Source organism: Solanum dulcamara, chromosome 3, assembly GCF_947179165.1.
Source record: "Solanum dulcamara chromosome 3, daSolDulc1.2, whole genome shotgun sequence".
Taxonomy (NCBI): domain Eukaryota; kingdom Viridiplantae; phylum Streptophyta; class Magnoliopsida; order Solanales; family Solanaceae; genus Solanum; species Solanum dulcamara.
Window position 1 is genome coordinate 80,768,440 of NC_077239.1, and position 27,913 is coordinate 80,796,352.

A 27,913-nucleotide genomic window follows, 5' to 3' on the forward strand; every position below is an offset into this window, starting at 1 on the left:
TTTGGATGGTTGTTAGGTGTTACATAGATAAATAAGGTAACTAGGTTGTTAAAATAAATCAAAATAAGGTACTTAATCGTAATATTGTAAATTATAAAATTACAAAGGAAAATCAACTTGATAAAGCAAAGATATAAGGAGATGTATATGAAATTATTTCAAAGAAATATTAAAGCACTTCAACTTTGAAAGTACCTATCTAAATTCAATTTGATCTTAATTAACAACTAAATATTGTAACTTGTTCTTGTTGTGTTTTATGGACATTTGATGCTGACGTGACACATAAAACTTGAAGATATTTAGATGATCATTTTATAAATTGAAATGTTCAACTAACACAATAAAGACAAGTTATGGTGTCTAGCTATGTATACTCAAAGTTGAAATATTTTTACTTATCAGATGGTGCTAAATTTGAATGTCCATTTATATATTATAGTATATTTCTTTATATGGGCTCTCATTTTTTCACATAAAAACACTTATATTGTACATTGTTGTTTATTTATTTTTTTTGGAAAAATTCCTGAATTATTTAAGGAAAAACACTTTTTAATAAATAATTACTGATTTTAGCGATATTTTTTATTTATTATCATTTACAGTAATATATAACAATATTATGATATATCTGTCATGTATTAAAAGTGAATTATGCATGCAATATAAATGTATTATATGTGTTTTAAAATATATTATACTTGTTTGGTAAGAAATTGACATAATGTATTATAAGTGTATTAAAGTATGTGATAAATATATTATCCATGAATAAAACTTGTATTATATGAGTTTTATAAATTATTCTCGCTAATATGTATTAAAATTGTATTATAAGTGTTCAGTGAAAAAAAATATATAGTATCTAATAAAAAGCACAGAGAAGTGCTTCTTAAAAAGAGTTCTAGTACAAAATATCAACATATAAGATGGACGCAGAACATTGTTTGAAGTTTTAACTTTATAATATACCTTTATAAGATGGGTTTTTTTGTATATTATTTAGATGGCTTCTCAAGTCCAAATATAAATGTAAGAAAGAAAACAAAATTATGAAAAAAGTTTAAAAAATATTTATAAATTACATTTTAATAAATATTTTTATGTATAACATAATTTAAAAGTAGTATATATATATAATCGGATCGGTTTGGGTTCGGTTTGACTTTTTTTAGTTAAAACCAAACCAACTCTATAATGGTCGGGTTTTTTTTCCAAACACCAAACCAAGTCAAACCAAACCACTAGTCGGGTTTTTTTTCCGATTTGGTTATATTTGTCGGTTTGATGCGGTTTATCGATTTGCCTTGTACAGTCCTAATTTAAAGTCACTTTAAGATTCCACTGATACGCTGGAGCCCAAAGATTCAATTTGGGCTCATAATTATAGTCGGCCCATATTAAAAAAGAAGCAGGCAAGCCCAAACATTCTTCCTCTACTCCTTCTTCCCTCTCTCTAATCGGAGCTCTTTCTCTCCCAGTTACTCCATAAACCTTCTTTTTCAAGTTAAACCCTAGCTACCCCTCCAGCTATAAGGTGAATTATTTTTCCTCAATATTTATTCGGTTGTTGTAAAAATTATATTTACGGACTTTTTTCTACGGTTTTTTTTTTTTTTTTTTTTTGATTCTGGGTAAGACTGAAGAGTATGAACATTTGATCCATATGAAGTTAAACCCCTTTTTTTCAGATTGTGTTAATTTTTCTCAGTTGAAGAAATTCAGATATGATTTTTTTTTTTTGACAATGTGAAATTGGTTTATTTTGTAGTGTGAAAAAGAAATTGGTTATTGAAGTGAAGATGGTGATGGGTCAGCCATTTAGTGGCAACATGAAGGCAAGCTCCTTTTTTCACTTTATTGTTCTATATAAAGTTTGAATATGTAGCAGGTTACAGTATTGCAGTTATTAAGGACTGCTTGTTGTATTACCTTTTAGACATATTTGTGCATTTGCAAAATGTATGGACTAAAATCCGAAGGTTTATTGGAAACAGTATCTCTACCTCCCAAAGGTCAGTATATACTCTACCCTCCCTAGGGTAGACCTCACTTGTGGGATTTCATTGGGTATGTTGTTGTATGGACTAAGATCGCAAAGATACTATTTTTATTATGCTAAAATTAGCTTAAATATACTATCTTTTACTTGTGGAATCTATTCATGCTGTAGTACTTTCATTTTTTCCTTCCTTTTTGGTTGAAGCTGTTTTGGGACTGGCTCGAAGGAAACGAAAAAGAAAGGTTTTTGGGTTCTGTTGAGATTTACTCTTTTGCTATGCTCCCACTTCATCCTGATAAGCTGTCCATTGTTTTTTTTATTATTGAGTGATTATTTCTTACATATTACACCAAAAAGTTCGCGCATGAAATAAATGTAGTATCTAAGTTGTCAAATTTACAGTAAGTTACTTAAAGCTCTAACTTTGGGCCTGCTTTTATACAATGTTCATTTGTTATAGTTGGGGTGCATGGGTAAGTTTATTTCCTCAAGGCTAGGAAATGAAGGTGCTTGTGAAATTAAGAGCATAACTCTAAAAAACTCTGTCTAATTTATGGATAACCAAAAATTTAAATTTATTATTTCAAATGATGGAGTGGATGATGTGGAAGCCATCTCAGTCTATACTCAACCACACTTTGAGGTGAAGAAATAATTTCCTAGTTCGGTCAGTCAAGGACACGGTACCAAGGATAACTTTGTTAACGCTGGTGATCCCTCAGAGACTTGCATCAATTGATTAATTTGACATTTGGGAAGTGTTGTTATAAGATGCTTGAAAAGTTTACATTCCTTTGCCATCTTACAGAAGAGGCTGTAGAAGGGTGCTAGTTATTGCAGCTTGACATTTCAAAACTTTGTGAAGCTCTTAAAAAATTTTTTTGATAAAATTTTCAAGCTCTTAACATAAATGATAGATGTAAGGCACATGGCTCATATGCTCTGTAATTTGTGGACCCTTTAATAGTTAAAAAAGTTTCATTTCAGGTCATGATTTATTTTTCTTTTGGTCTTGTTGTGTGTTACTTGAGATATTTGCTTCTGCTCATGACTGTTAAAATTTATTTGATGCTGCAGAAAGCTCTTGCTGGCATAAGACGTATCAATTTGGAAGGTCTGAGATGGAGAGTGTTTGATGCCAAAGGCCAGGTTGGAATGCCCTTGACTTTTGTTTTAATCCAATTAAAAGAAGGAAAACAATTATCTCAGTGAAAAAAGTTAAGACACTGATAAGGAATGGCATGCAAATGTCTATTTCCTTTTCCTTTCCTTTTGTCTTTTGGGTTCCTCTATTGTTGGAAGTGAATGTGTTATTATTGCCTTATTGAGGATTTATACTCTTTTTAAAAAAATATACTGGAATTAAAGAATGAGTGTATATAAAATCTCATTAGTTGAATACTCATAGTTCTGATAATGAAGTTCCATGGTTTGTACTTCCCCCGAAAAAAATGAAATTCCAAGGTTTGACATATTGCTCTACATTATTATACTAGTTGTCGATTGAGGATCTTTCTTGTTTATTTTCTTTTCTTATTATCCATCTTCCTCCATTCAATATCTAGCAATGAGATAATATTCTTTCAGTGGTCTCTGCTCTAAGACTGCACATGCTATATTTTTGTTGAAGCATTAATGTGGATCTGTTTTCTATCTAATAATAGCAAACTCCCTGTTATATAGGTCCTGGGAAGGCTAGCAGCACAGATATCAACTGTGGTTCAAGGCAAAGATAAACCGACATATGCACCTAACCGCGAAGAAGGCGATATGTGCATTGTGCTCAATGCAAAGGACATTTGCGTCACTGGGAGAAAACTCACGGATAAGTTCTATCGATGGCACACTGGGTAAGTGTTGTCGATATTATTATGCATTCAATGTTGAATTTTTTGTAAAAGTGATGTTTCATGATTATGGTAGAAGTAAAAGCAAATAGCTGAATAAAGCATACAAGCATAATGTGCAGGACTCTTTGTAATCTTTTTTCTTGAACGACTTTATAGTTACATAGGCCACCTCAAGGAGAGGAGTCTGAAAGACCAGATGGCTAAGGATCCAACAGAAGTTATTCGCAAAGCTGTTCTTCGTATGCTACCAAGAAATAAGTTGCGTGATGTAAGTGATTTGTCTAGTATATCTTTTTATACCCCAAGTTCCTGCATGACTCTCTGATTGCTTATTTACACTTTGGGGTAGAGGGCAAGATCTGGTTAATTCCTGCAAAGGCCTGTCATGGCAGGAAATATTGCACCATAAAAATGTGGAAGTTGGAGTCTTCATAGATAAGATCAAGAAAATGTGGTAGACTCCTTAGTTTTGGCTTTCACTTCTGAGTTGTCCATAACCTTCTATTAAACACTATCTGGAGTTTTTTTTTTTTTGAAATGGGTATCTGGAGAAATAAAATTGCCTGAAGATAAGTGAGAAATATCACTTGGCTCTTCGTTATAAGATAATGTACCTCTATAAAGAGCGAGCATTGATTGTATGAGAAAATCATTACTGTAGCTGAGGGTCTATCGGAAACAACCTCTCAACCCCACAAAGATAGGGGTAAAGTTTGTGTACATCCTACCCTCCCTAAACCCCACTTGTGGGATTACATTGAGTATGTGGTGGTTGTTGTTTGTAGAAAATCATCACTGAGTTCTTAGTGATCAGTTAATTGTACCTACAATAGGAAGAAAAAATTGCAAATTTTTCTTATACTTCTCTTCTACATAATGCTATATATTATAATTTGCAAACTATGTACTCATATGCACGCCCAATTTTGTATAATGAGATTGTCTTTGTACATAACTTGAATTATAAAATGCCCCTGCTGCGGGCCTTGAAGGTGTACTTAATAGTTTGATTTGACTTGCTACAATTTTTAGTTATATAATTATTAAGTCAAACTATGATTTGAGCACTCAACTTTCATTATGGTTGGCACCTTTTTCAACCCGACATAATTGGACGGAAAGGGAAAGAGAAATCCATCATGCCAGATTGATTCAACATTTAAGTTTCTTAGCACTGAACTCATTGGACCTTGAAATTATGATTTCAGAATTTGATATTTGTAGTCTTGTCACTTGCTAGCCCTTCCAAGCAGCATAGGAACATACAAGGTAGAAATTTCTCTTAGAGATAAAATGAAAATGTCCTCCTTCCTTTCGTCTTGTAGCAACCGTGATGTTAAAGTTAAATAATTCATCTGCGAAGATTACAAAATTTTCTTGTTTAGCAATAAGTTAACTTCTGTCAATTGTTTCTGTCTTACACCAATACTTTTTCTTGGTTATATAGGATAGAGATCTGAAATTGAGGATTTTTGCCAATGATGAGCACCCTTTTGGTGACAGACCTCTAGAGCCGTATGTGATGCCTCCTAGACAAGTTCGTGAGCTGCGCCCTCGTACAAGGCGAGCCATGATTCGAGCTGAAAAGAAAGCTGAACAACAGCAACAAGGCACAAACAACACAAGTAAAAGAAAAAAGAACAAGGATGTGGAAGAAGCATTGAGCACATGAAATTTCGAGTTTGGGCTCTATTTTCCAGCCATAGCGCAATCTTGGCGTGGCTACCAAGATGATTGAAAATTTTCTAGTACCATATTATGAGCTTGGAATTTGTTTTTTTTTCTGGTTAGTTTGTTTACTTATATTTGCCATTCACTCCTGTCTGATATTATATTTGGCTGGAGATGAACAAGGATAAATGATACACCTGCATCATTATGGTCATATGACGCATCAATAAGACTCTTCTTCTTAAGCTCTAGTCAGTATGTTATTTCATATACTAATATAGTTAGTAGAGAATGTCTAAACTAATTATATGTAGTCAATATTGACAATTCTTGTTTCCTTAATCAAGCAAAACTTCTCTTATTAACTTGCACAAGCACAACATTGGCCGTTGTTACATGTTTGCACATTTCTCATCTAGTGTCTGGTACTACTCAAGATTTGCATCGGAAAGTTCTACTTTGGGATTAAGCACCAAGATGACTTCATTTTCTCGACTTGAACCCAAGACTTGTGGTTAAAAAGGGAGTGGTACTTGCCATATATCAACCATCTACCCCCCTCCCTCACAACCTTTGGTAGTATGTTTGCAGCTTAATAGTAATTGTAAGTGCTCAAGTTGAGACTGACTCGATAAAATTGAAATGTGCATGGATCACAACTACGTAGTTTATGAAATTAAAACATAGGGGAAAACGCACTAGCTTGTATTTAGAAGTTTGAACTTTTATTATCCTATCTTGATTAAATGTTCTATTGTGATTGATTAACGAAGAGAATTGCTTATACTTTTCTTGAATATTTCTATATGTCTAAGGTGTTACAATGATATAACATTTCTTGAAAAAGCGAGTCATAATTCTCTACTATATGAGTACACATGTAAGTTGAAGTCGATCAAATTATAATTATCGATTTACTATATCACAAAATATCGAAACTGAATTTTAAAATATGAAATTATATCAAATTAATTTAGTATGTGATCGTATAATATTTTAAAAATCAAAATTATGGAACTAAAATTTTCAATATCATGCCATTCCCACCTTTATAAAAAACACTAAATTAGAATACATAAATTATATATATCTTACTGAAAAAAAAAGAAGAAAAAACCGAACCTTTCTTTTGGCGGGTATATATAATCAGTCGAAGAACTTAAACCCTCTGTTAAACCCTTCTATTGCGAATTTCCCCCTTAAATACTCTGATAATGTACGGACAGCCACCGGGCGAAGGCGGCGGCGCCGGCTGGCGTATCCCTCCTCCACAGCCACAGCCACAGCCGCAGCCACCATATTTAGGGTTTCAAAATCCTAATTTTGTTCCTTACCCCTTCTTTCCGAATCCCAATTTTTCTATTCAAAACCCTAATTTCCTGAATTTTCCATTCCAACAATTTCAGCAGGCTCCTCCTCAACAGAGTTTTCAATTTCAGCAGCCTCCTCCTCAACAGAGTTTTCCAAGGGGTAATAACGAGGTTGATGGAGCTGCAGTTAACGCCGGTGAACATGAAAATGTGCAACCAAATCCTATTTTTCAAGTTCAGCAGCAGCCTCCCTCAAAGGGTAATAAGAAGGTCATTGAGAGAATTGATAAAGCTGTAATTAAGGCTCGTAAAGACCTTATAGAAGCAGGTAAAAATGTGTCAGCTTGGAAAGTTTCACAAGCTGCTTTGGTTATACTTAATGCTGATACTTGGGATTCTTTGGGTTTCAAAGTTCAAGAAGTTCCCTCCTTGCAAAGTCTCATTGTTACCGAAGGGAAGGTACATCGTTTTGTATATTTATAGATAGATTTTTGTAAATTGATTTTTTTCATTACTTAAGATACTTGATTAAGTTTTGCACTATTGTTATTAGTTGTTATGGAGATGGTTTGAATGCAGTGCTTTTGCTCAACTTGGTCGTTCACGGCACTTAACATAGAACTTATTTTGATTTGGTCTCTTCATTATTTTTGGTTGTGGAGGCTAGCCGCTATTCATTGCACGCTGTGTTCATTGGGCTCCATCTCAACTTTTAGATGCACTTGTTTTAGCCTTTTATATTTTTTGATGTGCCAATTTACCCATCGAGCAGCTTTCTATTTCCAACCCCCTTATTTCAAACGGGGGTACATTATTTTCAAGCTGAAGGGAGGAGGTTAGTAAATCCTTCATCCCAAAGCAATGTGAAATTGGAGCTAAGCTTTGGTGGTGATCAACCTTAAGTATCATTTTTGTATTTTGTAGGATATTTTTTTGTGAATATTTATAGGTGTAAGGTTTTTGTTCCAGGCAAAGATATTTTGTAGAATACTAAATTTTCATTTCCCCATCTCTGTTTCTTAGATTAATGCTTTCATCCACTGCTTTGTGGGTGTTCAAAGTATTACCACATTGTGTGATTTGGAAGTAGCAATATGCAAGAATGAGAGGGTTGAGCTGTTTGAAGATCTAGAATTGGGTCCGCTGGTGAAACACCCGCTTACTGTCCATTATTTTTCTATCAATCCTGATGTTTCAGAAGTTTTCAGAATAACAAGCAAGGAGATAATGTTCTTCCTTTCTGAGTTCATGGATGCTGATAAAAGTAGAAAAGTAAAATTAGATGAATTTTTGAACTTCATCACTGAGAAGAAATCTGCTGGAACCAGAGAGAATCTTTGTGTACGGATTCAGAACTTGAGGTATGTGGCATAATTTACTCATACAAGATCTTTTATGCTCAATTAAATATTGTAGAATAGCTTCAAGATGGAAACCTATTATTGTTATGAATTTTTAGGTAACCTAATGTGAAGATGAGTTTGTACCATACATGGTGTCTACCTATGTTAAAAACTCACTGTGAACAAAAATTTAGAGCTACAATTGTTGTATGTTGTGTGCTACTTGCGTGGTGGGAATATGTCACTACTTAAATTAGGGTCCATGACCATCGGTGTAGCCACACTAGCTCTTGTGTGGGTTTTGTGGAGACAGAGGAATAGGATAGCGTTTGAAGGAGTTGAGGATGATTCTCTATATGCGAGGAGTAGCCTCTTGTATCTATTTCTTTTTGGTGCATCCAGGAGGTCCTTGTTTGTATAGATTAGTGGGCGACTTCTTATAGAAAACTATATTTTGGTGTAGGTTTCTGTACTTTCTGGTATACGTGATTTCCCCAACATTAATGTAAATGTTTACCTTATTAAAAAAATAGGGTCCATGACCATTACTTGGTAGGGGCATTGATGTCACCGAGCATACCATCTTTTCTTAGCTAATGTAACTCATAGTTATCAACATATTTCATAACCAATTCTTGGACATGGTTAACAAGACACAAGTGTAGTACAAATATGTATCTACATAGCATTCATAATTCTTAATACATTCTCAGTCATGACTTGCCATGGAGTACATAGAGCAAGCTCTACAACAATATTTAAATACTCTTAAAAAATGAGTAGAACTTGAAACTATTGGCTCTGATGAGAAAGATTTGGGGCTTACACTGGAATGTAGCTCTGATGTTAAAATCAATTGGTAGGAGCTGTGACATTGGAAAGAAAGATGGAAATGGTTGATCGACACAAGAAGTGATAATTTTATCCATAATCTTAAGGGTCATTTTAGTTGATAATCATGTTTAAGTGCTGAAAATAATTTAATAAATAAGCATTTACATGCTTGAATAGAAGTGTTGAAACTGATAATAAGCACATTTTTCTGTCAAAACCACTTAAATGTCCTTAAAATTGAAAATAATTTAATAAATAAGCATTTACATGTTTCTCATGCTTCTTCTACAGCTGCTGCTTGCTGATTTTGGGACATTTAATTGATGATATGCCTGTGATATTTTTGTTCTCTTTTCAGCTGAATCTGAACAAATCATATTTCCTCATGGGTTCTTCCCTTTGCATTTCAGGATGTATATTACTTTAATCCATGAAGCAAAGCAGTTCGAAATTAGCACTGTTAACAAATATATGCATGTGGTAAAAAAAAAATCCAGCAAAAATATCAAGAATCGCCCTCTCCTATCTTCAGAGAAGAAGCAGTTAGATGAGCATTTTAATGCCATGTGTGAACGTATCAAATCATTTTCCTCAGCTAAGAAGGAATTTTGTGGTACACACATAAGGTTTCAATCAAGTTCAGAATATGAGAGCAGTGATGATGATCAGGATGAAAGTGCTGCATGCAGCCCAGCTGGAAACATCATTTCGGACATGCCTACCACCTGTCCGTACCCATCAGCATCTGAAGAAATGATGCGGCTGGGTTTGAAAGCCGAAGATGGCGTTGGCCTACTTACTGCTAGTGGCAGTGATAGATACAGTAAGGATATTCGGCAATCCAAGAGTAAAAGAAAACATGATGATGTTCATAGTTCCATGGCTTTACCCAAAAAAGCACCAAAAAGAGATGCGATAACTCACAGTAATAAAAAGGGATCAAAACTTTCTCAGATGTGGAAAGAAGAATCTGTTGGTTCAAATGAATTTTTACATGGTGATGATTCAATTAAAAGTTTCGTTAACACTTGGAAGGAGGCATGTCGGACAAACAACATAGATGAGGTATCATTCATGCAATTGCTTCCTATCAAGCAGAGCATACTTATCATACATCTCTTTGAAATGATATTGTCTCCAAATAACTGGTCTACTTTTATTAACAACAAAAATGAACCAACTGGTCTACTTTTTATACTGGATTGCTGTTAAAATTTGTCCACTTTCGTGAAAAGAAAAATTATTCAAAATTCATAACTTATACAATATGTACTACCAAAGTGGTGTTGGGGTGTCCACTTTTATACCTAAAAGAAAGTTAAGTCCTTTGAAAAGGTAACTTTCTCTATGCATTTGGACACACTTCCATTTAAGCACTAACAACTTCAACTCTATCTACTGGTCCAGCACTTTCTTAGTGCTGTAGGGCTATTTACTGAGCAAAAATAGATCCTGGTGTAAACTCGTGGGGATCGTTGACCATGATCGCTCATTCTGCATCAATTATAATTACTTCTTTACACCAAAAAGTAAACAGAAGTGTATAGCTGTACTTGATTTTCTAATATGGAGTGGCTTTGTCACTAAGTGCAAGCTGGGAATGAGTTCCGGTATTTTTCCTGCGCTTTGGTCGTTCCTTTCTTGTGCCAGCACCTGAGCAAATGAGATACATCTATTGACATATCCCAATGAATCTCCACCATGTTTAAAAACAGCTGCATTAGCATACAATGTGGAATCAACATCCCACCATCTCTTATCAACTACCTTTTTTTTGAACAGGCAACAACTTTGTATTATAAACCAGTACTTACATAGTACTGAAAATCCTCTTTACAAAAGAAAGTATGAAAACTAAGAAGCTAAGAAAATACAGTCGTAACATAAGTGAAGGACTTTTAGGATTGATTCTGCATCTACAAAAAACTCTTTGTACATCAAAAACAAAATAGCAAAATACAGTCTGACTAGATCTTTTGTAGAGTGCTATATCTATCCTCAAAACATCTGAAGTTTCTTTCTTTCTAGATAGTCCACCATATGCAAGATGGAATGATCCTCCCATAGGTTCTATTCCTTGCCCCAATCCCAGCTTCCTCCCAACTAGAAAGAGTGTCAACAATCTTGCTAGTTAATCAGTAATTCTGCAGTGTAAAAGCAGAATTCCTACTGTCCAGCTGCATCCCCACACTAGCAACAGTTTGAAACTAGAACATTACCCCTCTTTCTCAGGTTGTCAGTACAACCTCCTTAATTTTCAGATTTGCTTCCATGGCCAGTTAGAGATCTGTGGCGCTGTCATGTTCATGATCTTATAGCCTGAGGTCACTTTGTATTGACCCTTATTGTGCAAAGTCCACCACAAGCAATCCACCCCATCTTTCGGTCCTTGGAATGTTTCCAGATGCTTATAAAGATCAACTAGCCTAGGTATTTTCCAATCGTTCAACAATCTTCTAAAAATCAACTCCCAACCTTGAATAGACACAAAAATATATGATTTCTTCCAATCTGTCTTGGTGGACTTAGTTACTTGGTACATGTTGTTGGGAGATAGCAGGTTTTATGTGGAATTATTCGAGGTGCGTGCTAGTTGGTTCGGATACCATAGTTATCAAGAAAAGATCCTTTGAAAGGATTACACTCTCTCACAACTCCAACAAAAATCATGGTGGTAAAATGCTATTGATTTTACATTTTTCTTAAATCAGTCAGTTTATTTTGAATTTGATTTTTTCTAAAGGAGTAACCAAATGTGACCAGACAAATACTAAAGACTTGCTCAGAGTAGGCTTAAGTTAAACTGTTGATTCTTTCTTTAATTAATCAATCAGGTTGGGCTCGGGATCACATCTGGTGCTTAGCATCAATGAACAGGTGGCTGTTGGGGTGGGCAAAAAGTGGATGTTACATTCATAGTTTTATAGGATTTGGAGTGATAATAAAAAAAATATTTGGCTAGTTATTTTCACATTAACTTTATTTCTTTGCCTGCTTCTCTTACAATATTCTCAAATGATCAGCTAGTGCCTTTTTTCTTTTTTTGGTTCTTTTAAGTTCCTATTTTTGGTATTTGGCCAAGCTTCAGGTGTTGACTGTCCACCGTTGTAAATGCATTCTGATCTTCAGTCAAATTTCATTCTATTTCAGGTGTTTCAGAGGATGCTTCAGTTCTACAAGGCAAGGAAGAAAAATAAAGTGACAAAATTGTTTTCATCATATCCATTTTGTGGGTTGCTTCAAGTTGCTGTAAGTTCACTGATCATTATGAGAAGTATTAATTAGCCAAAGGACACCTTAGGGAATTCTGCTTCACGCTCATGGATGATATGGATTTCTTCTAAGTGAACTTATTTTATGTCAAGGATCTCTTAAATACTCTTTTTTTTTAGTAAAGGATATCTTTAATGCTCTTTTATGATAGGCATTCGTTTCATCACCTATTTTTTAACCTGCTTGTATTTTTTGGTGCATCTGGTTAGAGAGAAATAAGAAATCTTTTGATGGGGTGTCAACTTTTGTAGGTCTTTTGAAGGCAAGGTGTATTGCCAATTTGTTTAGTTGGTCCAATTTGTATCCTGTTATTAATGTAGAACATCTGTTGGACTTTATTAGCTCGCCAGTTCTGGCTTAGATATTTCTTGTACAGTCAACCAGTCATTTTTTGTAAGCTGAAATGCCATATCTTGTAATTCTTCCGTCTTCTTGATGCCTTTTATCAATTTCACTTACTTCATTAAAAAAAAGTAAAGTAAGAATATGTTCGTGCTTCTTTCATATGCGTAATGCAAGTGTTTGATTGATCTTCTTCAAGATTATTTTTAGATTCCATGTCCAGCAAACTTATTGTGGGATTACACGGGGATGATGTTGTTGTTGTTCAGCAAACTTCATTTCTTTTAAATACTCCGGTGTACTTTTTTTGAGTGTAATGAGTTTGCAGGTTGCATCTATTAAACGTGGAATGTGGGACAGTCTGTATGATAAGTTCCAAACATTTCAACACTGTGGAGTGACCAACAGAGGCGCTGAAAATTGTGCTGATTCCATATGCATTGAGGTTGAATCACCTGAAAGGGATGCTACCAATCTTTTCGAGAAGGTGTGCGAAAGTGGTGAGTTGTACATCTCAGAGATTTTTGTTTTGCTCGCAAGGTGTTACAATTTATTTAGTTTTCATTTCATATGTAACTCACATATGCCATTAGCCAGCCAATGCTTGAAACTAGAGAAGGAAATAGAAGTCTTAGATGCTCGAAATCTATAAATGGTTAGCCTGCTTCAGTTGGCTGCAGATTAACAGATTTCTGTAGGATAATACATCGTTCTCCTAGATTGAGAGAATGTTGGCATCTCCTTATGTGGTCCTAGCCCTAGGTAATCTTCACCTTATGCACTAGCTTTTGAAACTGATAAAAAATGATCCATTTTCTTTACGTGGTATCTGAGAAAACAAGAGGTCTTGGCATCAAATCTCACAATCACCCGGAAAAACAAAAAAAAATTCACGTGTTCAGCCATGTAAAAGAATCTAGTCCACACGTTAGTGGTCATGCTGACACATAAATAAAATTAAATAACTAATAGTATGCTCTCTTTAACAATTTAAGCTTTTAGATGAAAACATGACCGTTTTTACTACTATCTCTCCTAAAGAAGTCTTTAACTTTTCATACTGCTAATAACATGGTTACAGTATCTAAGCTGTGTCTTTTCACGATTATGCTTTTGTGTTTCCCTTTTACATTTCTCCACTAAAACGCTTACCCTTTGTTTTGTTTACATAGGTGTCACCGTTGAGGACATACTTGGTAAAATTATTACATATTTTGAGGGTGATGATAATGCCTTGTCAACTGCAAGTTCATACCATGAGAAGTTTTTCTTCCTCTTGAATAAGTTTCGCAAGCTTGAATCTTGGTTGACAATGCAGTTCGCCGTGAAGAAATTTGAGTCACTTGGTTATGGGGATATCTGGCATTTCCTGGAGAAAAATATGCATCTGTTTAGTCATACTTTACCAAGGTGCTTAACAGATGACATGCACGAGAAGCCTCCTCTAGAACCACCTTCAATGCTTGATTATCAGTTTGATCTGTTGTTATCACAGGCTTCACAATGCTTATGGGAGAGCGGAAAAGTAGACAAGCGACGGATTTCGGAATTACTAATGAGACAATTCCCTTTAGTCTGTTTAAATGCGGCTGGAAATGACTTAATGATAGATATAGAGAATTTTATGAAGGCAAAGAAAGGCAATATGACTTTAAAATCTGTCGTATTCTCTGAAACATTGCTCAAGGGATCTGCAATAGGTAAGCATAAAGAATATATATCAAAGGAAACAGGTTTGGAGGATGACGTAGGACATGGAGATTGGATATTGATGTCCAAAGATGCCATGAAGGTCTTGGTCAGTGCTCCAATGTTGATAGATCTGAAATTGTGGTCACATTGGGACATGGTCTTTGCTCCTTCTCTTGGTTCTCTTGTGGATTGGCTGTTGAAAGATGTCAAAACCGAAGAGTTATTGTGTTTGGTAACCACGTGTGGGAAGGTTGTCCGTGTTGATCATTCAGCCACTATTGAGTCTTTTGTAAATGTACTTCTGCAAGGAAGTCCTTTTGATACGGCTGTCAAACTGGTATCTTTGTTGGTCTTGTATGGTGGTGAAAAAAACGTTCCCAATTCACTTTTAAAATGCCAGGCACGTCAGGCATTTGAAGTTTTAATTAAAAATTTTGAGGAGATGAAATCACATGACATTCAAGATTCCCTCAAGCATGCCACATCTCTATGCAGACAGCTCATACATGATGAAACTACATCGACTATGAACAAGAAATTACTGAGGAGGGATAGGGTTGGTAAAATTGCGCCTTTGGCGTCGAGGTTTATTCTCGACTGTCTGGGCTATTTGCCTGTTGAGTTTTGGCATTTTGCTGCAGATATCTTGCTTGCTGGGGTGCAACCTTTTGTTAAAGATGTTCCTTTAGCTATCATAGGTGAATGTGAACGGATAGAGCAGCGTCTTATGCTTCATCGAGTTGGGATGTCTCTGGGCATAGTAGAATGGGTTGAAGATAAACAGAAATTGAGTGCCTGTTCTGCCACTAACTTGTTAATGTCTTCTGGATCATCGTGCTTGAAAGTCACAGAGCTTGATTTCAGCAAAGGCTCAACCTTTAAGGAAGAAGTATCAAGCAAATATCCCTTGTCTGCAAACGAGATTAGCCTCTCCAAAGATCCAACGCAGAAAACTGAAAATCGAGATGCCAGTTGCTCTGAAGGTGTTATATCTTATGTTCCTCTTGATAATTCGGCTGATAGTGCCAAACAGCACTCATATGAGCTTGAGAGTTCCGCTGCCAGAGTTATTGAATCTATTCAGCAAGAAGAATTCGGTCTGCAGCCTGATCTCCCACTAGTTGAAAATGCAATATTGAATAAGCAACATGATCGCTTGGGGAGAGCACTCCATTGTCTTTCGCAGGAGTTATATTCTCAGGATTCACATTTTATTCTAGAGCTGGTTGGTATACTATATTCTAAAGATTCACATTTTATGCTTAATGTCTTATCTGTTTAGTATTTACCTTATTGTGCCCAATTCACTCATATCTGGCTAATTCTTGTTTAAGGTTACCATTCAATGTGGCAAAAGATGGACATTTGATGTGGATTTGTAAAAAAGATTTATATTGAGTTGGCTAATAGGATGAAGTAGATTGGAGTTGGGAATAATTTATGAGAAATTTGTTGTTAACTAACATGTAATAGGCTTTCATCAAACAAAAATATACAAACATACATTAGATGGATGGCTATAAAATAACTACAAATAAAAAATTATTTTCTTATAAAATAGTAGTACCTAGAAAGTAGTAGCATGGACAAAAGATTGGCATGGTAGAAAGATGAGAATTGTTTGAGTATATAGTCAATTCTGATGTGGCACCTACCATGACGTTATCACAGGAGGAGATGTAATGTACTCCCTCAGTCCCATTTTTTGTGGCACACTTTCTTCTTTAGTTTGTCCCTAAGAATAGCTCTGAAACAATCATCTTCAAACTTTTCATTTTACCCATAATAAGGCGATTTATAGCCACACAAATGTCTATGACTTATTTCAGACCACATGTTTCAAAAATCTTTCTTTCTATCTTAAACTCCTTACCTAGTCAAACAATGCCCCACATAAATTGGGACCGAGGGAGGTGATCCTATTAAATAACACTACATAGTCCATATAGCTGACAAATACTTCAAAGATACCAGCCAACACCCAAAGTGGTATGGAAGGTTGTCAGGAAATCAAGGACATTCTATGCCTCTAGCATGTTTTTTGATGAAGCATGCTATGCCTCTAGCATGTAATCAAAGGTGTGTTAAAGCAGTCAACAGGGCTTTTGGCAGATGGAGGAACTGTGAACATGATGCAACCTTTGTAGCCCAAGCTTTTAGCTGCTCTATATTTCTTACCAATATCAACCAAGAAACTCAAGGCCACATTCTATGCCTTTACCTTGTGACGCTCTTAGTGCAGTAGAATTTGGGAAAAGGTTCTTATCAGATGGAAGGAATGATTTATATGCATATTTCTGCAACTTTTAGTGGTGCTTGTTAGTAATTGGAGTTAATTTTCCCGAAGAGCTCAAATTCCCCAGAATGAGTAGACTGCTTTAGTTCTTTCTCAAAAAAAAGAAAGAAAGAGTAGACTGCTTTAGATTGCAATGAGTACGAATTTGTGGTTATGTGTTTTTTTATCACTGCCATTTCTTCTAAAATAGGAACTGTAAAACTTTGTTTCTGCTGTAGAATTTTGTAAGATGGAGTGATTTGTGCCTCTGTTGAAAGGATGTAACTGATTGCTCTCTTTACAATGGTACATTGATTCAGGTTCAGAATGCTGATGATAATATCTACCCCGAGGATGTCGAACCCACTTTGACTTTCATTCTTCAGGATAAAGGCATTATAGTTCTAAACAATGAACGTGGCTTTTCTGCTGATAACATCAGAGCACTCTGTGATGTTGGCAACTCTACTAAGAAAGGACGTAATACTGGATATATTGGGAAGAAGGGCATCGGTTTCAAATCTGTATTTCGGGTAATACACACAAACTTGTCTGCTAAATTCTACTTAGTACCTTGTATAAATTGTATGAACTTTAAATTGGAAGAAAGCGAGTCACCTAGGTTATATGACTATATGAGATGCCGAGAGTACTATGTAACACTAAAACTGCACCTACTGTTATAATTATAATTTTGAGCAAGGGTGGCTAACACTTACTAGGTATCCAAGTACACAAATCCAACATGTTTATTGTCTAGCTCTGAAGAACACGACATAGTACATGGATGGTTGTGATTTGGACAATGGCTTTTTCTTTAAAATTCCCAAGGGGAAGTGGCTCGTGGTTCGAAACTTGCTGGATAATGGACTTGCCCCGCTACCCTCCTTCACTTAAATACCAGGCTTTTGTCTGCGGCAGTGTGAGAACGTGTGATGTGTGCCTAACCCACCCATCATTAGTTGCGCTCTTACCACTAGAACAGAGACCTGAGGGCCTGGACAATGCCCTTTACTTTCTGGGGACTTGGATAGGCCACTTTAGAAGGTGCTTTAGTTCTCCATATCATTTTCCATGCCCACCGATCTCTTCTTTAGCCCCTTGTCTGTGAAAGTTTGGTACTTGTCTTAACAGAAACTTCCCATCTCTCTTACCATTCCGTCCATGGAATCGTTCCCCAAATTCTCAATCAAAGTTACTCATTTCAGTGTCTCAATCGTAAAAGTTGCTTCTGAATTGTAAGTTCCACTACCTATTGATTATGCAGTCTGCAAATGTACAATTTTATTAGCAACAGGATTATGCACTTTTGGGAAATGTTCTTTCAGTGCAGTATTCTCCAACCATTTGTCTGACCACATTCTAATCTTTTCCCTGGAGATGGATCACTTCTCAACATTCTTGGCCAGAAGAGGAAAGAGAGAAGATGACACGAACTACTTGGCTCCTCCTACTATTTCCTGATATCAACTATAGTTGAATTTAAAATGAGACACATCTAATCCGAGCATAGAAAGCAGCATTAATAAGAATATACATTGCTAATAATGGGTTAGCTTCCTATCATAGAGTCACCACTGCCTTTCCGTACCAAACTGCTAAAAATTTCTTCTTTTTGCTTTTACCTATTCAAAAAAATGGAGGTGATCTAGTAAACACGTAATCATAAACAACTCATGCTCATGTATAAAAAAGTCCATAGATCGTGGCTATTAGCTTTAGAAACAGTACAAGCTGCTGCAATATGTGCTCATGAACCTTCTTTTTTTTCCTCCTGTTTAATCGTCTTGAAAGCATGAACATTTGCATTCATGAGTCTATTTCATATGCTCTGCACAAGAACTGCACCAAATCTTTCAAGGGGCAGCATAAAATAAATCCAGAAAATTTCTTTTCATCTAAGGGGCACTAGCTGATCAGAATCATAATAACTATTACAGCAACTCGACATATCAAGATGTGAAACTAAGGAACTTACTAATGCATGGTTCACAATGTTCTCTTTATACCAAACCAAAGGGAAGTTAGTACCAGGTAGAGTCCTCTTTTGTGTGTCACTTCAGTTCTCTGTTGGTATCTTGAGTCTTTTGTAGGTGTTATGGGATCCATATGAGACTAGGGAATAGGAGATCTTTCTATAGTCCACATTGTAATTAAGTTTTGATTGCGTTAATTCTGGTTCAGTTATTTGATATACTACAGTTGTTCCTTTCTCAAAAAAAAAGAAGAGACGTATAGTTTTGTCATGCTGTTCAAAGTGCTAACAAGTTAGAAGAACTATTAGTCTGCTGGTGCTTTTTTTTTAAGTCTGCTGGTGCTTTTGGATGTACTTTTTGTTATTATTATTGCTTTCCGAATAACAGAGTTAATACCGTCTATGGTGTAGTATATTATCAACTCTTGATGGATTTCAATCCTTGCAGTATTTTTCACTTTCCAAGCCTCGCTTCAGTTCCTGTGAAGGGTCTGAACTCAAGTCCACTGGTGGACATTGACTTGCATGTCCCTAATTTCCAGAATCTTTCTTTGGCTAACTTTTTCTTTCGGTTTTGTTTTTACAGGTCACTGATGCCCCAGAAATTCATTCCAATGGTTTCCATATTAAGTTTGATATAACTAATGGCCAGATAGGTTTTGTTTTGCCAACTGTTGTTCCTCCTTGTGACATCGATTTCTATACCAGATTGGTCTCTTCAGGTTCTGATTGCAATTATTGGAATACATGCATAGTACTTCCCTTCAGATCAAACCTCTTAGAAAGGTCTGGCAAAGAGAACATTATGTCAATGTTTGCTGATCTTCATCCATCTTTATTACTTTTTCTTCATCGACTTCACTGTATCAAATTTCGAAATATGGTTAGCGATTCTATTGTTGTTATGAGGAAAGAGGTTGTGGGAAATGGTATCATTAAGATTTCTTTTGGAGAGGAAAAATTGAGTTGTCTTGTGGTATCCCAGAAATTACAGGCTGGCACTATTCGTCCTGATACCCCAACAACAGAAATTTCCATAGCGTTTACGTTGCAGGAAACACTTGATGGAAGCTACAATCCGCACCTGGACCAACAACCTGTTTTTGCATTCCTTCCTTTGAGAAAGTACGGCCTGAAGTTTATACTTCAGGGTGATTTTGTACTCCCTTCATCCAGGGAAGAAGTTGATGGGGATAGTCCCTGGAACCAGTGGTTGTTGTCAGAGTTCCCTAGCTTGTTTGTTAGTGCTGCGAGGTCATTTTGTGATCTGCCGTGTTTTAAGGATAGTCCAGCAAAAGCTGTTTCAGCTTATATGAGCTTTGTTCCCCTTATAGGGGAGGTTCATGGTTTCTTCTCAAGTCTTCCTCGGATGATTCTTTCTAGATTACGCACGTCAAACTGCTTGATAATAGAAGGTATGGAAAATGAATGGGTTCCTCCATGCAAAGTCTTGAGAAATTGGACCCAAGAGGCTCGTAACCTTTTACCTGATAGCTTACTTCGCAAGCATCTTGGTATTGGTTTCTTGCATAAAGATATAGTTCTACCAGATTTATTAGCCGGAGCTCTAGGAATTGAGGAATATGGACTCAAAGTTCTACTTCAGGTTATAACTTCTTTATGCTCTTCAGACGATGGTCTGAAGTCAATGGGTTTGGAATGGTTGTGTGTGTGGTTAAGCGCCACTTATACAATGTTGTCAAATGGGAATGACTCAACAGATTTTGGGATTGAATCGCATCTCATGAAGGACCTCAAGAATATTCCATTTATTCCCCTTTCAGATGGTAAATATGGCTCACTGAATGAAGGTACAATTTGGTTGCATATTGATTCAACGGGAACTGCTACGAATGATGAGTATGCCCTAGAAACTTTCTCAATATTGTATTCTACTCTTCGAACTGTGAGTCCTGCACTACTTTCTGCGGCTGCCACTCTTGGCACGTCATGCTCTGAATCATCAATAGTTGATAATGTTACCAGGATGCTGTACAGAGTTGGTGTCCAGCGTTTATCGGCACATCAAATAGTAAAAACGCACATTCTACCATTTATCTGCAGAGATCAAAATGGACTAGAACATAGAGAAACAATGGCAGAGTATCTTGCCTTCTTGATGTTCCACTTACAGTCAAGTTGCCCTGACTGTCAATCTGAGAGGGACCAAATTATCAGAGAAGTGCGTGACAATGCTTTTATATTAACAAATCATGGTTGCAAATGTGTCGTCGAGTTTCCCATCCATTTCGGCAAAGAATTTGAAAATCCCATTGATATGAGTAAATTACTCCATGAATCAGATTTTGAGTGGCATGAGATTGAGGATATTTATTTAAAGCATCCAATCAACAAATTGTTATCTGAAGCTGTGTTAAAGTGGAGAAAGTTTTTCCAGGAAATTGGGATCACTGATTTTGTACGAGTTCTTCAGATTGAGAAAAGTATTTCTGATGTATGCTCTCTTCACATTAATGCAACATTGGATAAAGATGTGATTCCTATAGAATCAATTGCAAAAGATTGGGTGTCCGAAGAGTTTGTCGATTTACTGTCACGATTGTCTTCAACGCGTGACAAGGAAAAAAGCAAGTACCTCTTGGAGGTGCTTGATAGTTTGTGGGATGATAATTTTAGTGATAAGGTTACTGGCTTCTATTTCACTTCCACTGGAGAAAAAAAATCATTTGATTCTTCATTCACCAGAATCCTCCGTGATGTTCAATGGCTAGCATCGAGTATGGATAGTGAGCTTCATTTTCCGAGGGCGTTATTCCATGATTGTGAGGCTGTGCACTCAATTTTCGGTGACAATGCTCCTTATGCCATTCCAAAGGTTTGTCTGATCTTAACGAAGTTTGATATAGAGATATTAATCAAAACATCTTTGTGGTTTGTTGGTGTAACCCCCTCCCCTTCCCCTAACAGGGAAAGATCCTAAAAGAGAATGAAAGAAGTTTGACTTCGTGCATGTTTTTGCAGATGTTAAGATAGTCTAAAAATCGGGTATTGACTCATGGGTATTATTTGAAGTAATTGCTTAACTTGGTAGTTTCATGTTCTATAAACATCTCTATGAAGAGCTTTGACATATTAATTTGGCTTGTCAATGATTGTTTGTACAAGAATCTACTGTCAAAGTGTAACCTGTATTAAAAATATAACGAGATTACATGACTCCTTTTTCACAACCATTCTGGTAGTGAACTAACTCTTCTTATTTATGCAGTATTTTTACTGTGGTAGGGAATTGACTTAGAGCCCGTTTGGATTGGCTTTAAGTTGGTCAAAACCAACTTAAAGCCCCTTTTCAGCTTTTGGACGTGTTTGCCTAATGCTAACTTTAAGCCAGAAAGTTCTTAAAGTCAGTCAAAAATGAAAAGTTAGGATTCCTAACTTTTTTTTTTCTAAGTGCTTAAAGTCATTTTCTTTGACCATGGAAATTACTTTTTTATCCCTTATATTTTAATTAAATTCCCAAACTACCATTTTTATTCTTTTAACCCTAAAATTCACATAATTTTCCTCATTTAAGCACTTTTATCCAAACACTCAACTGCTTATTTATAAAAATAACTTTCAGCACTTTAAAGTTCTAAAAGCACTTCATACATAAAAGTTACTTTTTTTAAGCCCATCCAAACGGGCTCTTAGTAGTCTGCTCAAATTTAATCTGGTTTACTTATTTATACATTTCTAGTTAGTTTGGCTGAGGAGTTTTCACTATGTCTGCCTTCTCATACGATTTTAATTTTCCCAAGAACTGTAAATTTAAGAAGCCAGTGTGGGTTGATTTGACTTTCAGGACATGCTAGAGTTTATTCTGCTTGTAATTTGTCCATTTATGTTGAGGCTTGTTCTTGGATAAGTCGGCATATGCTTGTTGGAAAAAACCTTTTCTTCTTTGTTGGTTCATTCTTCTTTCGATTAGCATTTGTAACCATTTTTATTATTTTTATTTATTCTTCATGAATTTGTGGTGGTAGCTTCATTATATTATTTAGCTTCATCCTGGTATAGGGAAGTAGCAGGACTGTTTTTTAGTTAGCTCATTTTAGCTTGAATTATTGGAGTTCCTTTATGACTGTTCTTTAAGAGGTAATGCTTCTGTTGTGAAACAGGTGAGAAGCGAAAAGTTGTTAACAGCTCTTTGTCTGAAAACACAAGTTACAGTTGATGACGCTTTAGCAATTCTTAAAGTTTGGAGAGCTAAAGTGCCTTTGAGTGCTAGGTAATTAATCTTCCTTCTGCAAATGTGTGAAACCTGCTAGATGCTTAATTTTTCTCATTTGTCTGAAGAATAATATGGTTTATTGGCTTCAGCATTTCTTTTCTCGTGGATAGTATTAGGAATTAGTTAAAGCTAGAAGAGGCCATGTTCCATCAATTGGTCTCATGTATTTACATACTGAAATTGGAGCTGGTCTATAAATGTTTGTCAATGTTCATATTGTATAATATCTTTTGTTTAGGACTCAACAACAACATCAACATACCTAGTGTAATTCCACAAGTGGGTCTGGGAGGATAGGATGTGTCTCGTTAATGAATTTTTGTTTACTTGATCAAAAAAATATCTTACCAAATCCATTACAATAGTTGCTCTGCTAGTCATGTTTATGCCTTTCCCCATCATTGACTGGTTGTAATAATTAGTTTCCTGAGTTCATTAAAAAATGGACTGTGGATTCTTTTAGATATAAACTGAAACAAAGATCCAACATAGTTAACTGTCAAGTATGTAGAGCCTTTAATTATGCCCCCTTGGATAAAAAGGAGAATTTTTATAAGAGTGTTGGGCTTCTTTCATTGTGAGCTCCTCTATCGCATCATTCTGAAGTTTCACGTGCTCATTCGTTGCTACTTTTTTCAGTTTGTCACAAATGTCAAAGTTCTACACTTTCATCTGGAGTGGGATGAATACTTCAGAAAGGAAACTTGTGGAAGAGTTGTGTAATGAACCTTCTGTGTTTGTCCCTTGTAAGCTAATTACTTCACATGAAGCTGTTGTACCTGGTGTTTTTTTGTCATCTGAAGAAGTCTTTTGGCATGATTCAACTGGTTCGGTCGACCTAGTGAAGATGGTCTGCCCGGAGTTTGACCCACATTCAGTTCAGCACCCCTTCACCAAAATGTTATGTAGTATGTATCCAACGCTTCATGACTTCTTTGTGAAAGAATGTGTAGTGGATGAGCTCCCTCATTTTCATGGATACCTTCAAATATTGCTGGAGTTGTCAGCTGCTGTTTTACCTTCACAAGGAGCTAAGAATGTAAGCTATCTTTATGCTAAAATACTTCTATTGTAATCTATGTTGCTCAGACGCTTCAAAAATGCTGACGGGTGCAAGTCAGATCTCCAAAAGTAGTGCATATTGGAGGATGGGACATGGGTCCGGCAACATTTTGAAGTGTCCAAGCAACAGAGATTGTACTAGTTGATGAATGTGTTTGATGCTAATGAAACAATGTACCTGGTTCTCTTAGGTATTCCATATATTTCTCAAGTGGATTGACGAGCTAAATTTAGGATCTTTGAGATCTGAAGATCTTAGTTTCTTGAAGGAAGGTCTTTTGACAAAGGATTATCTGGTGCTTCCAACTGCAGAAGATAAATGGGTATCTCTGCACCCATCGTTTGGGCTCATCTGTTGGTGTGATGATGATAAGTTGAGGAAGGAATTCCAGTATTTTGACAATATTAAGTTTCTCTACTTTGGGCAACTCAATGATGAGGAAAAGGAAATTCTCCGAACAAAAGTTCCAATGTTTATGGACAAATTGAATATTCCTTCTCTATCAAAGGTAAGCCAAGTTACACCGCCCTCCCTTTTCTTTTGTGTCCACATGCATATAGGAGAAACACTTGCTCTTTCCGAAAGAGGCGGTCTAAGATGCCAACTAGGCTCTCCTATATCGACGAGTCAGGCTGCTCTAGTATTCATCTAGTGTGGTTTAAGCTTTTTATGTACTCTCTCCCAACTAGCTCGTCCTGCTTGCTACTCCCTCCGTTCCAATGTAATGTGATGCTTTTTCTATTTTGGGTCATTCCAATGTATTTGACATCATTCCACCAATGGAGTGCATTATTTGTATATTCGCGGAGGGTTTTACTGAAAAATTGGTGTGATTTCAGAAGCTACTTAGCATATGGTTGATAAATTAAAACAAATTAGTTTCAGTAAAACTCTCTCAGAACTAACAGATGAATCATACATCTTCTTTTTCTTTCCAGAGGAGATGATTTTATTGAAGTCGATGTGATATCATAAGCAATCTAGCACACGATGGATAAATTATAGCAAAACTAATTTAGGAGTTGCAGAGAATTTAAATATCACAGTCTTCTTTAGTAAAACTAAGATCCATCAAAATAATCAACACAGTTGTCTTTGCTTATATGGAATCTGAATTATTATCCTTTATCCCACATTGATTATGCTACTATACTTTTTTAGGTATTGGCGTTTACTTCCTTTGTCCCACATTGACTATACTAATACTATTTTCGATTATTCCAGATGAAGTCCACTTTTAAACAATTCTTTGCTTTCTTAATAACCTACCAAAGAAAGTTGATTTTTTCGAAAAGTTAACATTCTCTCCATTTTTTTTTATCAAGACTTTTTTTGGTTTGTATAGAAGGGGTCTGACTATTTTGCTAGACCTTTCTTTTCTTTTCATTCCATCAATACTCATTACCTGCCTGTTCAAAAATAAAACTTCACTTCACCTTAACACTCGTGCCTAGTCAGATTAGACACTTATATTGTGACAGACTTGGAGCAACATGACTCTCGGATCAATTTAAGACATTTTGTGTTTGATTTTTGCAGGTTGTAATGCGTGAAGCAATATATGATGGTCTAACAGAATCTAGCTTGGTAGCTTCAATGATTAACTGGGCTCTTCCATATGCTCAACGTTATACATATAACATTCATCCAGACAAGTATTTGCAGCTCAGCCAGTCTGGATTTCAGAACCTGAGATGTCTACAGATTGTTGTTGTAGAAAAGTTGTTCTACAGAAATGTTATAAGAAGTTCCCACATAGCATCGAAGAAACAGTTTGAGTGCAGTTGTCTGCTAGAGGTATTCTAATCACGATAGCATCTATGGTTTCTTATATCCGTTATAATGATACATACATGAGATGTTTCTGGAAAAGCTGTATGTTATTTGAATGTTCATTAACTGCTTATGAAAAAGGATTACTAATCTAATGGGCAGGTTGAAATATATAAAATGTAAGACCACTTCCTATGTCGACCGAGACTGACACTTCTATATAGCGATATTCAATTGTTGAGTGATGACTCCTTTATGTGTTTTTGCTTGTTCTTCCTTTCAATCCGGATTTTTTATCTGAATATTTCATAAATTTACAAAACATGCCCGGTAGATCTGTTTCTGTTTCTTGTCTTTACCCAGTCTGGTTCATGGAGATCTAACATTATTAAGAATGTGTATAACACTTTATATTTTTATTTGTGAAATCTTATTCCTTGTTAAAACGTAAAACAATGTTTAGATAATTTGTTTTTTCATTCTGTGACAGGGAAACATCTTGTATGTCACTCAAGAATCAGATTCTCACTCAATATTCATGGAGATTTCTCGTTTGTTATCTTCTGGAACTCCCGACTTGCATTTGGCAAACTTTCTTCATATGATCACTACTATGGCAGAATCAGGTTCCAATGAGGAGCAAACTGAGTTTTTCATTTTGAATAGCCAGAAAATGCCCAAGCTTCCTGCAGATGAATCTGTTTGGTCTCTTGCAAATGTTTCACTGTCAACAGATGGTGAGACAGGGGTGATGAGTTCTTCCAGAACAATTGATGAGAAAAACCCTGCAAAAATCAAGATGAGACCGGGAATCAGCTCAAGCTGGCCACCTACTGACTGGAAAACAGCTCCTGGTTTTCACCGATTTAGTGTCATCCAATCGAGAAAGAAGACTGTGGAAGAAAGTGTAATGAAAACATGTGCACTGGCTTCAACTGAGATGACTTGTGTGGAGAATATGGACAACGATCCAGAATCAGCTGCAGTTGTACTAGGTTCACAAGATGTTGATCATATGCCTGGTACTATGACGGAGGCATTCGATTCTCCTCATGCCATGACTGAACCACATGACCTGAATAATAGCTCTTCTGATGTGACAGAAAGAGATCAACTGTATACAGCCACAAATGACAAAAGTGACGTTATAAAGGAAACTGGCAGACTTGGAGAATATTTTGCTTTCAAGTACTTCTTGGAGAAATTTGGTGAGCCTTCTGTGAAATGGGTCAATGAAACCAATGAATCGGGGCTTCCCTATGACCTTGTTGTGGGAGATGATGAATACATAGAAATAAAGGCAACTAGATCAGCGACAAAGAATTGGTTCCATATTACCTCAAGGGAATGGCAGTTTGCCATTGAGAAAGGTGAATCTTTTAGCATTGCCCATGTTGTCTTATCGCCCAATAACACAGCAGTAGTGACAGTATACAAAAATCCATTCAGACTCTATAAACTTGGTAAACTTCGGTTAGCTCTCCTAATATCTAAGTCATGAAACTTTATAGATGTACATAAGGATATATACTGGATTCTTCGTTACTTCATACAATCTGGACTAGAGTTTTAGCAGACGATAGAATATGGTACCTGCTGAGCAGCACGTCGTTTTCAAAGTGCTGCATTTGAGAATTCATACTACATATTGATCTTAACATTTGTGATTTGTTGGAGAAGCTTGAGCTGATTGCAGTTTTGCCTCCAGACACCTTTGATTCACTGCTTCTGTGCATACTGTAAGTCTCATTTTAGAAATCACGTCAATTATGTTATACAAAGATGTTTATTTATTTTCTCAAGTATATCATTTATTCAAGCAAAACCTGTATACTAGATTGCCAACGGCGAACACATTTAGTTTATGAAATTCATTATGCTTTTTTGATATATTTGCCCTTGTCATCCAACGTTCAGATTATATTTACTCCTAGTATGTAAAATTCTACATGAAGTTATTTTCTTAGCTTTTCCTTAAAAGTTGAAAACAGCTTCCGTTACTATTCAAAAGATTTATATCTTCAGCAAAAGCTTGGTCAAACACATTATTTTTATTGAAAACTAAGCACTTTTGTCTTTTAGAAGTTTGACCGAACAAAGTAAGGTATAAGTCGTCATATTAGAGAAAAATAGTGTGCAATTACTTGTATCTTCTAGTGAAAAAGATACGATCATCATCTTAAAATGAGGCTCATTACACATGTCTTTCTATTTAATTGAGTGTTGGTGAGGATGAAGATGAAATGAAGATGGTAAGATAAGTTTTTAAAAGT

At 35.9% G+C, this 27,913-nt stretch overlaps 2 protein-coding genes across 2 annotated transcripts; both read left to right on the top strand.

Annotated features, from left to right (window-relative positions):
- The first annotated feature begins 1,432 nt into the window (after positions 1 to 1,432).
- On the top strand, positions 1,433 to 5,777 carry LOC129883276 (uncharacterized). The gene is made up of 6 exons (XM_055957915.1): positions 1,433 to 1,540; positions 1,775 to 1,841; positions 3,083 to 3,154; positions 3,689 to 3,855; positions 4,012 to 4,123; positions 5,303 to 5,777. Exons 2-6 carry the CDS (start codon positions 1,806 to 1,808, stop codon positions 5,525 to 5,527), a joined length of 612 nt encoding a protein of 203 aa, XP_055813890.1. The 5' UTR covers positions 1,433 to 1,540; positions 1,775 to 1,805; the 3' UTR covers positions 5,528 to 5,777.
- A 900-nt stretch (positions 5,778 to 6,677) lies between these two features.
- On the top strand, positions 6,678 to 27,530 carry LOC129883277 (protein NO VEIN-like). The gene is made up of 13 exons (XM_055957917.1): positions 6,678 to 7,295; positions 7,860 to 8,197; positions 9,424 to 10,078; positions 12,164 to 12,262; positions 12,957 to 13,128; positions 13,801 to 15,545; positions 16,916 to 17,128; positions 19,157 to 21,406; positions 22,692 to 22,801; positions 23,444 to 23,843; positions 24,058 to 24,375; positions 25,407 to 25,664; positions 26,131 to 27,530. Exons 1-13 carry the CDS (start codon positions 6,741 to 6,743, stop codon positions 27,139 to 27,141), a joined length of 8,124 nt encoding a protein of 2,707 aa, XP_055813892.1. The 5' UTR covers positions 6,678 to 6,740; the 3' UTR covers positions 27,142 to 27,530.
- The last annotated feature ends 383 nt before the right edge of the window (positions 27,531 to 27,913 follow it).